Source organism: Mesoplodon bidens (assembly GCF_964165515.1).
Source record: "Mesoplodon bidens genome assembly, chromosome: 2".
In the NCBI taxonomy this organism is placed as follows: domain Eukaryota; kingdom Metazoa; phylum Chordata; class Mammalia; order Artiodactyla; family Ziphiidae; genus Mesoplodon; species Mesoplodon bidens.
In genome coordinates this window covers 97,904,673-97,922,617 of record NC_138177.1, presented here as the reverse complement: position 1 = coordinate 97,922,617, position 17,945 = coordinate 97,904,673, and the positions used below count along the sequence as shown (strand labels likewise).

The window sequence follows — 17,945 nt, the reverse complement described above, 5'->3', positions numbered from 1 at the left end:
AAACAAGTTAGAATCCTAATATTAAAACATAATAAGAAAGTGTACAACATTTCATTCCTAAGTATTCTTGCCAGGATGTTAAATCATGATTTGAAGGAGAATACTCCCATACCAATTATTTCCTGCCTTACCTTGTTATACTGCCCTCCATCCAACACCCTCAAAATCCACTCAAATACATCTTCCCCTGGATCGTGCCAGTGCTAATTACCCAGGTCCTGACAAGTCTTTCAGTGAATGGTCTGTTTTCTCTTGGGAAAACACAGAATTGCCCTGATAAGACCATGATGAAATTATCTTAGCTACTACTGTGGAGGCAATGAGAAGTAAAAGAAGCAGATCCTGATGAGGGCAAGCATTACCTGGAGAGCATCAGCCTCAGATGAGTTGTCTGCAAGGGGAAGTTGTTCTCTAGGAGGAAAGAGCTCCTCTGCTGGCCTGGAATGTTCCAGGAAATCTGGAAGGTCAAATTTCAGAGCACTTTAATACAAACACCCCATCCCAGGTCCAAGGATCCCATTCCTTCCTTTTCATGCTTCTGACTTTACATAAGTGACTTGTCAAATCTGCACATTCTTTTGTAGCTCTGCCATCCTTGTGATTAAATCACTGGGTTTGGGTTTGGGTTTTTGTACACAAAAGTTTATTAGAACACTGCCTGGCACCTAGTAAGTGATCAATAAGCAAATGAATGAATAAGTGGTTCAGAAGGGGAAAGATGTAGTCTGCAAGGGGAGGCTGTGTAACACCAGTTGGGTTCAAGCAACATAAGCCTGAATCTGTCTGTCAGATCATGAGGCATGGATCAGGGCTTGTATGCAGAAGTGGCCCAGCATGGCCAGAAGGTGTGGGAAGTGGGAACTGGTCTTTTGCCTGGGGGTAAAGCAGGCGCTGCTGCAGAATTGGCTGCCAGGTGGGCAGAATGGGGTCTGAGTGCAAAGCTGGAGCCGGTCAGTCAGGGCGGCTGAGGTGAGTCTGGACCATCCACACACCAATCCACTGGCTCCTGTGCTCAGGGAAAAGGAAGGAAAGATGGAAAACGGAAGTGAGGTGCCTTCTTGCTGCTATTGCCATGCAGCATCCCTCCAGTACCCTCTACTGGCAAAGGCTAACATTGCTCCAGCTGGCAAAGAAGAAATGTTTGCATCACAAAGCAGGGCAAAGAAGGGTGGATTTGGAGATGAAGCATTAAATTATGAAGATAAAGATGAAGCATTAAACTGGCACTGTCCACTCATTTTTCTACCCAGCTTCCGTGTTTATCTTTCTACATACTGTTGACCATTCAAGCAACTAAAAGACAACTGTTTCCATCTAATAAGATGCAGCTATCCTTTAATAAAAAAAGATCTCACCTTCTCCCCCAAATGAGGAGACACACACTCCCGAGTTATGCTACCCACAGCTAACTATATTCAACATTAAAGAACAGTTTTAGATTAAGAGAAAAATCCAAAAGATAATACAAAGTTCCCATATACTCCACACCCAGTTTCCCCTATTATTAACATCTTACATTAGTGTGGTACATTTGTTATAATTAATGAACCAATAGTGATACATTATTATCAATTAAGGTCTTATAGTTTATTCACATTTCCTTAGTTTTTACCTAATGTCCTTTTTTCAGTTGCAGGATCTCATACAGAAAACCACATTACTTTTAGTTGTCATGTATTCTTAGGCTCCACTTGGCTGTGACTGCTTTTCAGACTTTCCTTGTTTTTGACAATCTTGACAGTTTTGAAAATTACTGGCCAAGTATTGTGTAAGATGTCCCTCTATTGCAAATTGTCTGATGTTTCTTTCATGATTAGACTGAGGTCATAAGTTTGGGAAAGGAAGACAAAAGAGGTAAATTGCCATTTTCATCACATCATATCAAGGGTACATACTTTCAACATGAAAGTACATACTGTTAATGTTGACCTTGATAACCTGGCTGATACAGTTTAGTCAGATTACTTCACTGTAAAATTATTCTTTTTTGCTGTATGCTTTGGCAAGAATTCACTATGCACAGCCCATACTTAAGGAGTAGGGAGTTAGGCTCACTCTCCTTGAGGATAGAGTATCTACATCAACTATTTCAAATTCTTCTGCACAGGAGATTTGTCTATTCTCCCCCATTTGTTTATTCAATCATTAATTTAAATCAGTGTAGACTCATGGGTGTTTACACTACACTTGAGTTATAATCCAACACAATTTGTTGCTCAAATAGCTCCAGCTCTGGCCACTGCAAGCTCTTTGTTTGTTCCTATGCACCTTTGACATACACCCATAAATGTTTTGAACATGAAATGACTTTCCATTTCATCAGATCTTCTTTAGTTTCTTTCAATAATGCGTTGTATTTTTCATTGTACAAGTCTTACATCTCCTTAAATTTGTCCCTCTTTTATTCTGTTTGATGGTTGTGAATGGAATTGTTTCTTAACTTCACTTTTGATTGTTTTTGCTAGTGTTTAGAAATGCAATTGATTTTTTTGTATATTGATTTTGTATACTATAACTTTGCTGAACTTGTTTATTTCTTCTAGTAGTTGTTTACTGGATTCCCTAGGGTTTTCTACGTATAAGATTATGTCATCTATGAAAAGTGATGGTTTTATTTCTTCCTTTACAATCTGGTTGTCTTTTATTTCTTTTTCTTGCTTAACTGCCCTTGCTAAAACCTCTAATACAATGTTGATGCAAAGTGGTGATGACACTCTTGTTTCCGATCTTAGGGTGAAAGTGTTCACTTATTTACCATTAAATGTGATGATAACTATCAGCTTTTCCTACATGTCTTTATCAGGTTGAGGAAATCCCCTTCTTTTCCACATTTGTTGAGTATTTTTACCATGAATGGGTGCCTCTCTTTAATTCTGTCAACTTTTTCTTCATGTCCTTTGGAGTCTGTTATTAGGCACATTCATATTTATCACTGCAATGTGTTCTCTTTTTTTAAATTAATTTATTTATTTTTGGCTGTGTTGGGTCTTTGTTGCTGCGCATGGGCTTTCTCTAATTGCGGCAAGCAAGGGCTACTCTCCATTACAGTGCACAGGCTTCTCATTGTGGTGGCTTCTCTTGTTGCGGAGCACGGGCCCTAGGCACGTGGGCATCAGTAGTTGTGGCTTACGGGCTCTAGAGTGCAGGCTCAGTAGTTGTGGCACACGGGCTTAGTTGTTCTGCGGCATGTGGGATCTTCCCAGACCAGGGATCAAACCCATGTTCCCTGCATTGGCAGGCGGATTCTTAACCACTGCACCACCAGGGAAGTCCTTGTCCCTTTACATTTAAATCATGTCATGGGTTTTACTTTTTTATCCATCTGACATTCTCTGCCTTTTAATTGGAGTATTTAGTCTACTAATGTTTAATATAATCATTAATATGGCTGAGTTTTGGCCTATTTTATTATTTGTTCTCTCTTTACCTCCTCTGTTTTCTTGCTCCTTTATTTTTCTTTTCTTGCTTTTTAAATTAAATTACTTAAATAATTTTAAGATTTCATGCTATTTTTTCTACTGGCTTTATATATATATATGTCTTATTTTTTGTTTTCTGTAGGAATTACAATATACATTTTTAATTTTTCACATTAGAACTTTTCACTTAGAACTAACATTGTATAATGTTATATAAAATGCAGATGTCTTTCAACTATGCAAGTCTATTATCTCTTGACATCCTTTATGCTAACTTGTTATATGTATTACATCTGCATACATTATAAACCCCACAAAACAATGTAGACTTTTTTTTGCTTTGAACAGACATATTTATTATAAAGAATTTAAGTTGTAAAAGTCCAAAGAGGTTTTATTATTTACCAGTTATTTACCATTTTGAGTGTTCTTCATTCTTTCCCCGGGATCCAACTATCATTTCTCTTCAGCCTGAAGAACTTCCTTTTGCCTCTTGTAGTGCAACAAAGTCTCTTAGATGTCCTTCGACCCAGAATGTCTTCATTTTTGTCTTAATTCTTGAAGGATATTTTTTCCACAAGTATAATTCTTATTGACTTTTTTTCCTCTTTCGGACGTTATTTCACCCTGTCTGGCCTCTATAGATTCTTATGGGAAGTAAAATGTTAACCAAATCATCGTTCCCCTGTTTGGAATGCTTAATTTTTCTCCTTTTCCTTTCAAGATTTGCTCTGTATTTTTTGCTTTCAAGACTTTGACAATGATTTGTATAAATAATTGTATAAGCATGACTGTTCATATTTTCTTGCTTGAGTTGTTTTCCTGCATCATGAATCAGTAAAGTTAGGTCTTTTAGCAAATTTGGGGAGGTTCCAGTCATTATTAACTCAAATTCTCCTCTCTTTCTGAGATAATACCTAAAGATGCTATCATTTAACAGGTCTTGAGATTCTGTTCAATTCTTTCCCCAAATTTTTTCCTTACTCTGTTCAAACATTAGATAATTGATTTATCTCCAAATTCATTGGCTCTTTTCACTGTCATCTCCATTCTGATATTCTCTCCTGAACTCTTTCAAATACTGTATTTTTTCAGCTTTCCAATTTCTATATGGTCTTTTTGTATTGTTTCTATTTCTATGTATTTTTATTTATAGCAAGCAAATTTCATTTTATATAGTTGAGAATAATTATAATACATGTTTTAAAATTCTTATCTCCTCAATCTAATCATGTGAGAAATCTCAGAGGTTGGTCTCCATTGATTGTTCTTTCTTTAGAGCAAGGGTTAACAAACTATGGCCCAGAGGCCAAAGTCATCCCACATCTTGTTTTTGTATGGCCCACAAGCTAAAAATGATTTCTCACATTTTTTGAAGGTCTGTTTTAAAAACTGCTTATGCTAGAGAGACCATATGTGGTCCACAAAACCTGAAATATTTTCTATCAGTCCCCTTAAAGGAAAAGTTAGTTAACCCCTGCTTTGAAGAATGGGCCAGAGTTTCTTGGTTCTTTTTATGTCAGGTAATTTTGGATTGTCGTCGGTACATCATAAAATAAAATATTGGATTCTCTTATTTTTCACCAATGAATATGGTTTCTTTTGTTTTAGCAGGCAAATAACTATGTTGGACTGCAAACTCTGTTTCTTGTGCTCCAGCTCCAATCTCAAGTCAACTTTTTTTGTTTGGTCTACCTGCTTTGCACCTGTGTTATGCATGTGAACATATTCAGGGATCAATCAGAGCTATGGGCAAACAGGATTTGGGATGCCCTCTCTAGTGTTTTCCTTTCCAAGAAAGGAACTCCCCTCCCTTCACCCCACTCTCTTGATAGCTGCAGTTGACCAGCCATCAGTCCTCTGGATTTCTAGGCCAGAAACACTGAAGTTCCCCTGCCACCCAACACCACATACACAGTTGACTTCAACTGTCCTGAAACTAAAAACAGTGAAAACAGGGAACTCCAAACCATTTTCCTCCTCTGAGTGTGGACACCTCATCCAAATCTTCCTGCTTCTCATCACTCTCTGGGGCTTTCAGATAGCTGCTTTTTGAAGCTTACTCTAGTTTTCTGAAGGAGAGTCTATTTGGCAGGATCTTAGCCATTACTGGCAGTGGAAATCACATATTTAGAATGTATGGGTTCAGGAAATTCTTATCCACAGAGCTTGATTACCATGTCTGAGTACCTGATTGGGAACCAAAAATTTGTTTATGTTCTTACAAGAAACCCAGAGTACAATACAACTTATTTTATGTGTTTATAAGATATATGAAGAAGATATACTTCTAAAGATATCACAGGGAGATCAGCTTGGTGCTTTGCAACGACCTAGAGGGACAAGATAGGGAGGGTGGGAGGGAGGCTCAAGAGGGAGGGGATATGGGGATATATGTATGCATATGGCTGATTCACTTTGTTGTACAACAGAAAGTAACACAGTATTGTGAAGCAATTATACTCCAATAAAGATCTATTTAAAAAAATAAAATAAAAATTGGGAAAAAAATCACTACTTAAGGTTTTTGGTAAAAAATAAAATAAAATAAAATAAATAAATTTTAAAAATTAATAAAATCCATGAAAAACCACTGGAAAAAAATAAAGAAAGAAAAAAATAAAGATATGTTCTAGGAACGGTCTCTCCTCTAAACCAGAGTTATATGACCAGGCATTATATAAAATGACATTAACTTATTTGATAACGAAATAAGAAATTAAGCTGATACGAATTTTAGGGCAAGCAAACCTCCCAGATCTTTCCACCCAAAGATATAATCCAAGAGTAGTAATCAGATAAATATTTGTTTTACTGAGGTAAAATTCACATAACATAAAATAATCCTTTTAAAATGGCATTTCTTATATTCACAATGTTGTACAACCACCACCTCTATCAACAAAATATTGTCAGCACCCCAAAATAAAATCTTATGCCCATCATGCAATTACTCCCTATTCCCTCCTCCACTCCCTCCCCTCAAGGCCCTGGCAACCACCACTATGCTGTTGCTATGCATTTACCTATTCTGGATATTTCATATAATCATAGTGTGTTACATTTTGTGTCTGATTCACTTAGCATAATGGTTTTTTTGTTTGTTTATTTGTTTGTTTGCTGTTCCTCTTCTTATTCCAGTCCTTTGATGTCTCTGGTAGCCATGGAGAAGCATAATGTTCTGAAGGTTCATCTATGTGACAGCATGCATCAGTAATTCATATCTTTTTATGGCTGAATAATATTTCATTGTATGTATGTACCACAACTTGCTTATTCATTTATCTGTTGATGGACATGTGGGCTGTTTCCATCATTTGGGTATTGTGAATAGTGTTCCTATAAACATCAAATTTTTAATTTTTTTATTGTGGTACAATATACATAACACAAAATTTTCCACTGTAACTACTTTCAAGGGTACAATTCAGTGCATTAAGTACATACACAGTGTTATGTAAGCATCACCACTATCAATCTCCAGAACAATTTCATCATCCCAAACAGAAATTCTGTACCCATTAAATAACAGCTCCCCATTCCTCCCTCTCCCCGAGTCCTGGGTAATCACCGTTCTACTTTCTATGAATTTGACTAGTCTAGGTACTCCAAGTAAATAAATCATATAATAGCTGTCCTTTCTTGTCTGGCTATTTCACTTAGCATAATGTTTTCAGGGTGAATATCAAATTTTTTATCAAATAAAAACTACACATTCCATAGGTAAAAACTACTAAAGTTTAACACTGTAATCAAAAGCAATGACATCATCAACAACATGTACAAAGCACCTTTTGCTGGTACCACTTCCTTCCTTCCTCATAACTACCCTGTGAGATGGGCTTTACAGATGAAGGAATGAGGCTCAGAGAAAATGAATGATTTGCCCAACGACATGAGTCTTATAAATCAGACATGCATGCTCAGGTCTTCCAGCTCCGCTCCCAGACTCCCAGTCTTTTTTATATACAGGGCTATCTGCTTCCCAGCATACCATTTATAAGGATGGTCAGGAGAGACCTATGTAGAAGGAACAGTCAGGGAAGCCTCCAAAAGCAAGAAGCATTTTTGAGCCAGAACTTAATAAAATAGTTTTTGCTAGAAAGAAGGGAACAGAAAGGGCATTCCAGGCAGGTGACCATCAGTGACCTGGGTGCAGAGATGAGCCTGGTGGGTATTGGGCAAGAAGGAAAGAAGCAGGGGGTGCACAGTGACAGCGTGTAACCTAATCTGATTTGAAAAGAGCTTAGAAGAATCCTTTCTTTCATTCCCATCTACAATGGATTATCTTAAACAAGGACCTTTTTTCTTTTTTTTTTTTCCTTGCTTCACCAGAATATACAAATAGAATTTCAGCCAAAAGCTACAGGTCCCCCCTAGGGCTTCCTGGTTGGCATCTGCTGCATCTGTCTTTTCCCACCACAACCTGGACTGGAGCAAGATGTGGAGGGATGAATATCACTTAACACACATTAGAGCCAAAATCCTGATAACCAAGTAGGCACTAAAGTGTTATTCGACAACTTATGCCATAGGCTACCTACGTCCTTATGATTGATTTCCAAAGATAAGAAAATAAAAACAAAAATAGCCTCAGTTATGAATGCTACCCCAACCACAACTTTCTAGAATTTGTTTCACTTTTTTTGTTTCAAAAATAAATAGTTACTTTTATTTTACAGAAGAACCCATCTTTAAGAAGAAAACTCATGATTTTGCTATTTGGGGCAACATTGCTGAAAATATAAAGGCATTTAGTTTAACAATTACTCCTATCAAAAGATATCTTTAAAAAAAAACAGATTGTGGGCTTCCCTGGTGGCGCAGTGGTTGAGAGTCCGCCTGCCGATGCAGGGGACACGGGTTCGTGCCCCAGTCTGGGAAGATCCCACATGCCGCAGAGCTGCTGGGCCCGTGAGCCATGGCCACTGAGCCTGCGCGTACGGAGCCTGTGCTCTGCAATGGGAGAGGCCACACAGTGAGAGGTCTGCGTACCGCAAAAAAAAAAAAAAAAAAAAAAAAAACAGATTGTTTATTACGAAAACAAGAAGGAAAACTGAGAGGAGCAACGAACAGGCATTTTCAATTTGTAGATGTCAACCATTCTTAAGCAGAAGAATCATAATTTGATATTAATGAAAAGGTTTGTTGGCCTACTAAGGTTAGATGACAAAGACTTCTTTGGACAAATCTGTATATCAATAGATGATATATCAAAATAGTGCCAACAGATGAATCAATGAAAAAGAAAAGTTAAAACAGGTTAGCCTCAGCACTGGAAATCCAGCAAGCTCATGTATTTGAAAACGAAACCCACCAAGGTTCATCTTCTTAAACAAATCTTTCCTTGTCAAATGTATAATATAATTTATTAAGATAATTGTATTAACCTTTAGGCCCCTAATAATTGAAAATTAGAGGAAAATATTTTAGTATACATTTAACTTTCTATACTAAACAAAACGTTTTTAAATAAAGACATTCAAAAGGAAAGTTTAGACTGTAAATAGCCTGGCACTTATAGAACATAAACACAGAAAGTTCACATCTCAAACCCTAAGCTACTTATGATAAACACCTGTATAAAGAACAAAAACATATCATTTTACCCAGTGAAAGATGTAAGATACATCGCTGAGGCTATTATTTATACCAGATAGAATTTAGGTCCTTGGACCAATCAGAAAGAACACCTAAAAAAGTAAAATATGCTTCCCTAAACTTTTTATTTTAAGAATGTAGAGTTTTGCTTGTTTCCTCTGCCTAAAATAGTTATGTTCATTTTTTTTTTTTTTTTTTCTTTTTGCGGTATGCGGGCCTCTCACTGTTGTGGCCTCTCCCGTTGCGGAGCACAGGCTCCGGATGCGCAGGCCCAGCGGCCATGGCTCACGGGCCCAGCCGCTCCGCGGCATATGGGATCCTCCCAGACCGGGGCACGAACCCGTATCCCCTGCATCGGCAGGCGGACTCTCAACCACTGCGCCACCAGGGAGGCCCAGTTATGTTCATTTGTTACAGGGTCACAGGAATGTAAAGGGAAGTATCAAACAATGGTTATAAACAATCATGGTTAGAAAACAAATAGAATTGAAACCAGAAAATAACAACATTGGTCCCTAATTTAAGTTTGTAACCTATAACTGTTAGGCCAAAAAAAAAAAGACAGAAATTTTTCAAATAAATATTAAGAGTTGGTGAATTTTAAGAGAAATGCCATCCCAAGATATTATCTAAGTACTAAAAATGAATCAGCACAAGTGAACAGTAACAAAGCAGTAGTATTATGGCGCCACCCACTGGCTAGAAGTCCTCATAGCAAACATGAGACCCAGTCATAAAATAGAAATTATTGGAACCGGAAGGGAAATAGCATTGATAATTCTAATTCATTATAGCATCAGGATCTTCTAACAAAACAGAACCACCCATATTATTTTATTACCACAAGGACAAATAATAACTCTTAAATATGTTCACAAGAGTGAATTTTATTAATTTTGAAATGCAAGTCTACAATCTCCAAAGGCTAAGACAACCTCAGAGTCAAAACAATTAGCATATAAAATGCCATTTTAGCTCTGTAGCTGAATATATAAATACACTCTTAATCAGAAGATGCACACTTGCATTTCACTGCTAAGAAAGAAATTATAATATTAATAATATATTTAAATGTTAATGAAATGGTGTTAGCCCTACTTTCACCTTTACCAGCGAAGTAACAAAATACATGAAACAAAGGATATGTCCAAAACACTGGACCGAAAAACATGTTTCCAAAAAATTTTTAAGAAAGGGGGGAAGGGGAAAAAAATCCTAAGAAAGGTCATTCAGATAAACTAGTAAAAATAAATGTTTTCTTTAAAGTACCACAGCACCTTTATGGCCCAAAATATATTTACCTTAATACTATCTGTATTTTATCCTATGACATCTTTTTTGTTTTTCCAAACATTTCTTTTCTTACATGCTAACATTCTTAAAATTTCAGCATAAAAAATATTTGAGTCATTTCTCCTCAAGTACAATCTTCCCTTTAAGACTCAGAATAATACATAAAAGCTTGACATCAGTTTATAGCCCACAGGACCCTAGTGAATGTTGATCTCTAAAGACCAGACTTCCAAATTTCCCTTTAGACATGGCCTGGTCTTCCTAATTAGAAGTCATGAATACGCTCCAGCCAGTCTGTACAGGCATCAAGTTTTTTGGCTTAATGATAATTATCACCTGGTCTGCAAAAGCCAAGGTCTTCACTCGCTCATAGATGGTTGATTGCAGATAAGAACATAGTGAGAAAAGTCAAATTCCCACAGACATAAATTGCTAACACTGTCTTTTTAAAAGCATAACCCTGAAAGAAAAAAATTGAGATATGAAAAAAAAGAATAACTATCATTAAGGTTTGTGTCAGTAAAGAAGAAAAAAAGACTTACTTCTGCTTCAGCTGCAGTAAATGACTGGAGGATCTGAATTCTATCATCATCCAATATTTCAACTGTCAAGAATAAGAACATAAGTTTGTAAGGCCAGTGGGTATGCAGATAAACTAATACTCAAAAAAAAAAAAAAAAAAAAAAAAAACCTGATTTATAGCGTTTGCTGATTTCCAGAATGTTCATTCTCCCATTTCAAGTGACCAAATGTTGCAAACTTCTTGAATACTTAAGGCTCTCACAAATTAGGTCAAGCTGGCTACAGCATACATTTGTTAAAAGACTTTCTCCTAGTCAATAAACACCATACCAAACTCCCAACAATCCAAGTTTTAAGTACATATGCATTTTAAGTAGCAAGCCATAATCTAGCGATCAAAAGTCCTTTGAGACTCAAAACCCATACAATATTGTAAATCAACTATACTTCAATTAAAAACAAACAAAAAAAGACTCAAATCCTATGTATGTGACCCTATCAAGAACCAAAAATTGGTAGGACAGATATTTAGTACTCAGTTCCTAAAAGCTGCCCAGGCTCCTAGACTCACAGCACACACACTAGACAACAAACAGGTTTTGTTTTTAGAAGGCCACCTTTACTTATTTGAGGGGCTGAGAACTAGATAGGACACAAAAGACAGTCAGACTAGAAATCAAGCTAAAATGTCACTGATTCTCTACTAATCTCTTCTAATGGCTACAGGTATCTTACCCTGCCTAGAGGTGAGACCAAAACAGACCTTGCCACTAGAGAGCGCCGGCAAAATAAATCCTTCCTATCTAGCGCGCTGGTTAGCTAGCTACATACGATGTATAGGGCAACCTAAGTGACAGCACACAGGAAGTTTGTCAAATAGGTAAAATTGTCTGCAGCTTTGCCCTGTGTTGACCATGGACATCTCTTCTTCCTCCATCTCACGGGTCTCTCAGCTCCAGGCATTCAGGGCTCTCAGTGCATTCTAGCCCCAAGTCAGACCAGCATGAAAAGTAAAAAGTACCTACAAAGAAGGCCTCTTCCCTAAAACCTCTTTCCCTTGCATTTTACTCACTGATTCTAATACTAATGAATATAAAAAACAAACGCAGAAATTTTCCACTATTTTTACCACAGACTGAGTAATCAAAACAGAAACTTTTAGTAAGCTACCATGTAAGGGTCAACCATTAGTGTCGAGAAACTAATTATATTCCAACAGTTTGTATAAAAGTGATTCTACATAACACTGCTCTTTCAGGTTACCTTTTCTAGAGAGTCGGTAAGTGTGTACCTCCAGAACAATCTCTGTCCCAACATGCCAGGCTACAAATCCAATCATTGCATAGGTTTTCCATGGCCTGGGAAGATTCAGTCCTGGTAAATCCATTCCCAGGAACATTGCTGCCACTACATTCATAAGGAATAAATACATATACTCAAATGCAATTCAAGAGGTAACTGTGTATGCATGTATACATGTGTGTTAATTATATCAAGTAAAATATACTAGAAGAGTTTATGATATCAATTAGATTAATATTTAAGACCAAATAGTTAATTTAGTCTTTTTTTATTTTAACACCAGAAAGGCTAAGATGGGAAATTATAATTACAATCTACCAATTGTTAAAAAAGAGGTACCCAAATTTTTCACAATGTTTTAAGTCTGCAACGTAGGAAGGGAGAAACGTATGGAAACCATTTCTGATTATACCTCCCCTTCCATGAATTTCTATAGACTGTAGAAATGTGAGGGTAGGAGGTGTCAGCTTAGGTATTTATTACATAAAACATCAAAGTACACTGGATAATCATACTTGACTTTTGAAAAACACCTTTCCCTGGAAGGTACCATCCCCATGGAGAAAACCTGGAGGCAGAGGGCTGGGACCCCGGAGCCCACTTCAGCCCAACCCACGACTGACCCTCAAGTTGAGCTGCTTAAATGTTTGGTCATCAGCATAGCTTATTCTGCTGGCATAGACAAATGCTAAAAAAAAGTCTCAAAAGGAGAGTTTTAAAGTCATTTTAAAAACCTTGAAACTGAAATAATGGCTTAAATAGTTACCTCTAGAAATTACTTTCTGGATTTCAATGTTTGACTGATTTCTCCTCAACAGCCAATTACTCCAATTACTAATGCATCTAAAAATCATTTAAGCCAAATTACAACTTGCAATATAAACAACCTGCAATTATATATGAATAAGTAGCATCACAATTACTTACCTGCTATTATTCTAGCAGCTGTTCCCATACTCCAATGAGTCCAGTTAAACACTTGTCTTCTACCAAATAAAGAACCAGTCAGTATTCTTAAAAGTGATGGAACTACAATTAATTCCCAAGAGAATAAAAAGCATGTAATTTCCCTATTGCCTAGGAATTAGATATCTGAAATACATTTTAAAACCTTTTAAAGTAAGTATAATTTATCACTGAATTTTATAAAATGCAAAAAAGGAATTGGTTTCCCAACTAATGACATCTACATTAAAAGCATTTATAAATAAAGACTTAAGTACCTTGGGTCATGTAAATGTGGTCTGAAGGCTGCCGAAAGAAGCTGAAGAACTGCTAAAATCATCACTATACAACCAAGGTATGGGTGATAACCTGCATGCTGAACAAAGTTATATCATTTTAATGGTCTCAATCTTGCCCATCGATTAAACCCTCAAGTTAAAAATAATACACACAGATGTATTCTTAGCGTTTTTCTGTAGCTTTAAACATTTAATAATGATAGTTATAATAACAGGCACCATTCACTGAGTGTCTATACCAGGCACATACTTTATATACATTATCACTAATGTTCACTATGATGCTTGACAGTTAGTTATCAATATCCCACTTCTACAAATGGGGGAACTGAGGCTCAGAGATATCAAGTAACGCATCCAAGGTCACACAGTGTGTATATGGTTGTGGTGGAATCCATGCACAGAATGCTGCCTCTTCCCACCAGGATGTTAGATGACCACCAACACCAGCACAGCCATCTGAAGCCCACCTGGGACTAGTTAGTATCTGCATGTCAGGAACAATCAACCCAGTGTATTTTAATTACTTGTTCAGACCTCTATGTTTCCCAGAGCTGAAGGTTCTACTTGACTCCTTGTAACCCATATGCTTAACAGAGCCTTAGTCACTCAATAAATGTTTGCTGATCAAGAGAATAACCTGCACAACCACTGTATTAAAATCTCATCTCCTCTGTTCAGAACGAAGGTCTAAGCCAAGAAAAATCATCAACACAATACCTCAACAGTTTCGGCTACACTCCTCCCTCAGTGATGTGTGCCTGCTGAAAACAGCAGACAGTTGGATTAGACCACTTTGCACAATTATTTCATTTAAAAACTTAAGAGAAGAATTAAGAAGATGCTCTAATACATTACACGTTTAAATAGAGGGATATCACAGTCTGTTGTCACTGACTCCCATGCTTGGGAAGGCTCTAAAACCTGTGATCTAGAACAAGGACATAGTGGTTTCCAAGACAAGATAGGAAGCTTTTGCAAATTAGGAATTAAAAGTTGACAGAAGAGCACTATAAAACTTTCAAGCCATGGACTCAGTTATACACAGATAAGTTATAACCTGGACCCTGGAGATGGAAAAGTGCCTCTCTCTAATAAAAAACCGTAACAGTAGCAACAAAATTCTTATATATTTAGAATGTGCCGGGACTATTCTAAGTGCTTTCAGTTAATTAACTCTCAACCCTCAGAAAGCCTATAAGATAGATACTCTACTATCCCCACTTGAGTAAACTGAGGGACAGAAAAGTTAAGCAACTTGCCCAGGGTGTCCCAAGTAATAAATGATGACATGAGGATTTGAATCCAAGCAGTCTGGCTGTACAACTGTGCTCTTAACCTTTTTACTACCATAGTCATAAACTGCAAAGACTACAAAGTTTACAAAATAAGTATTACGCTTGTCCAAGTACCTGGATAAAATAAAGTTTCAATATCTTGAGTCATATCAGAAAATCTTCATAATTTCCTTTAAAAAAAATAGGTTGACCATGGAGGTTCCTTAAAAAACTGAAAATAGAGCTACCATATCATCCAGCAATCTCACTCCTGGGCATATATCCAGAGAACACCATAATTCGAAAAGATACATACACCCCAGTGTTCACAGCAGCACTATTTACAATAGCCAGGACATGGACGCAATCTAAATGTCCATCAACAGAGGAATGGATAAAGAAGATGTGGTACATATATACAATGGAATATTACTCAGCCATAAAAAGGAACAAAATAACACCATTTGCAGCAACATGGATGGACCTAGAGATTGTCATACTGAGTGAAATAAGTCAGAGAAAGACAAATATCATATGATATTGCTTATATGTGGAATCTAAAAAAAGGGTACAGATGAACTTATCTACAAAACAGAAATAGAGTTACAGATGTAGAAGATAAACTTACAGTTACCAGGGGTTGGGGGAGGAGGGATAAACTGGAAGATTGGGATTGACATATACACACTACTATATATAAAATAAATTAATAAGGATCTATGTAGAGCACAGGGAACTCTACTCAGTACTCTGTAATGGCCTATATGGGAAAAGAATCTAAAAAAGAGTGGATATATGTATATGTGTAACAGATTCAATTTGCTGTACACCTGAAACTAACACAACATTATAAACCAACTATACCCCAGTAAAAATTTTTTGAAAAAATAGGTTGACCAATCTATAAACTACCTAAAAAGCAGAAAGGAGGTTTCCTAATAATATTGTGACCCAAGAGTCATCAATCTTAGCCCTTGTAGCAACAGCCCAAACTGAAATATTAAATTTTAATATCAAATTCTGACTGGCTCTTAAACTAGAAGAGTATAATGGAAGCACAGGCTCTGACCTTAGGTACATCTCCAATTCTCAATAAGCCTCATTCATTCATTCCATAAATATTTACTGAATATTTCATGTACCAGAATCTGTTCTGGGTGTTAGAGATACATTAGCAAACATACCAGTAAATATCCTGCCTTCTCATGGAGTTCACATACTAGTGTAAGAAGACAGACGAAGAAAAGATATAATATTTAAGAAAATTATCTGAAATGACATAAGGTAAAGATTGCTTCAGGAAAAAATGAAGCAGAGCAGGGCTCTTTGAGAAGCTATTATTTGAGCAAAGACTTGAAGAAGGTAAGGCAGTAGAGGAGGCATGACCAAGGCAGAAGGAAAAATCTTTGCAAAGACTATAAAGCAGAATAAATAAATAAATAATTTTTTTAAAAAAAGACTATAAAGCAGGAGCATACCTAGCATTAGCCCAGTGTGAAATGAAATGAGCTATTGGATGAGAAAAAGAGCAGATCAATTCAGAGAGTAACTGGGAGCCAATCATGGAGGACTTCGGCTTTAACTTTGAGAAAAACTGAGAGGCATTAGAGAAACCAGTTTGGGGCACAGGAATGACATCATCTGATTTACATTTTTTTAAAATCACTCTGCTTCTTGGTTGAAAACAGATTGTACATGGGCAAGGGTTGAAGTAGAGAGACCAATTAGGTGCCGACTGCAAAGAAGTCCAGGCAAAAGATGATGGTGGCTCGAACCCACATAGTAGTACCAGTGATGGTGAAAAGTGTTGTATTTGACATGTAAAGCCAATGGGATTTCCTGAAGGATTTGATATGGGGTGTTAGAGCAGAGTTAAGAATAATTCCAATGTTTTGGCCTAAGAAGGGAACTGCAAACAACTAATATGGGGATGGCAGCACATGGAGCAAGACTGGGAGGAGAGGTCAGGAATTCCGTTTGAGATGCCTTAGACATGCAAGTTGAGTTCCTGAGTAGACAGCTGTTTGTGTGAGTCTCAATCAGGGTAGAGGTCTAACCTGGAGATACACATTTGAGAATAAGCCTCAGTTTCTTCATTTGTGACATGGGATTATTATCAATAACAACTTCATTTGAGGTTTAAATTTGATAACACATGTAAAGCACTTAGCACAGTTTGCTCAGTAGGAATGCAACTAATGTTAGCTTAGTAATAGTCATAGTATTAGTTAGAGAAAACCACTTACAGTGTTCATGTTCCTCAGATATCATGCTTTCAATTTTTACCATTCTATAGCAAGAAAATTTATTAAAGCTATATAGTGTATATTTAAATTTTGAGGCAGTCTAAAAATACATTCCATTACCAAGTAATCTGCACTTACATTCTCACTTCATCCCTGACCACCAACCATGTGAAATAGTCATCAGATGATTCAAAAAGGAAGGAAAGAGGGATACATGCGGAAATATCTTTTTACCCATCATCTGAGAATAAAACAGCAATCTCCTTTGGCACCAAAATAAATTTTAAACATATAAATAGAATAAAAACATTCTGTTTAAGATCTACTTACCCAATTCCAGCCTCCTCTGTAAATAAAAGGCAGAAGAAAAGCAACAAAAGTGAGGGCAAAAGTAGTAAGCATGAGCATTCGATGTACCTGCAAGGACGAAATGACAAATGAGAAGAGAGTTAACTACATAAGAGAAAGGAGTTGACATCACTATGAAGATCATGGGATGAGATTCACAGAAGGCCTGCATTCAGTTGACACCTAGCCACAATTTGTGGTCAGTTAAAAACAAAAATCTTACTATTCCACTGAACTTTAAAGAAAAGCCTAAGCTGCCAACCTCATCATTCTAAATCATCTGCCAAGACTTCACCTGCACAGAACAGCAGGAATGGATATATCACACACACAGAGCACTTATTGCCAAGTCCATCATTTTCTTCCAAACACATTTATTAAGTTCCACCACCAAGCACAGTGCTTAGATACAATGAAACTGCAAGGAAACAGAAAGTACTGTTCCCTGGGGAGTCTGGGATTTAATTGAGCAGATAAGAGAAACATATTTGAAATGTGTAATTCATTATCCAAATGAGGAGAATACCAAGAGTGAAAATGGGCACTGTTAGTTGATTATGTGAGGATAACTGGTGCAAATCAAAACTATCCCAGAGAATGTAGGACATATAATCACTACATACACAGATATATAGATAGATAGATACACACACACACACACACACACACAGACATATATGGGGGGTGTGTGCA

General features: G+C 36.8%; 1 protein-coding gene across 10 annotated transcripts in view; it reads right to left on the bottom strand.

Annotated features, from left to right (window-relative positions):
• The window catches only part of FRRS1 (ferric chelate reductase 1), a 134,379-nt gene that overhangs the window by 30,151 nt on the left and 86,283 nt on the right, over positions 1 to 17,945 (bottom strand). For 5 of the 10 annotated variants that reach the window (XM_081223837.1, XM_081223835.1, XM_081223838.1 and 2 more), the window contains 5 exons: positions 17,235 to 17,321; positions 13,361 to 13,458; positions 13,065 to 13,123; positions 12,099 to 12,242; positions 8,978 to 10,917 (listed from right to left, as the gene is read on the bottom strand). In XM_081223837.1, coding sequence (XP_081079963.1) covers positions 10,760 to 10,917; positions 12,099 to 12,242; positions 13,065 to 13,123; positions 13,361 to 13,458; positions 17,235 to 17,321 — 546 coding nt within the window. In that variant the 3' untranslated portion in view covers positions 8,978 to 10,759. Of the gene's footprint in view, positions 1 to 362; positions 458 to 6,222; positions 6,759 to 8,977; positions 10,918 to 12,098; positions 12,243 to 13,064; positions 13,124 to 13,360; positions 13,459 to 17,234; positions 17,322 to 17,945 lie in introns of those variants that run through there. The other 5 variants (XR_014015028.1, XR_014015029.1, XM_081223841.1 and 2 more) reach the window with 3 other exon arrangements.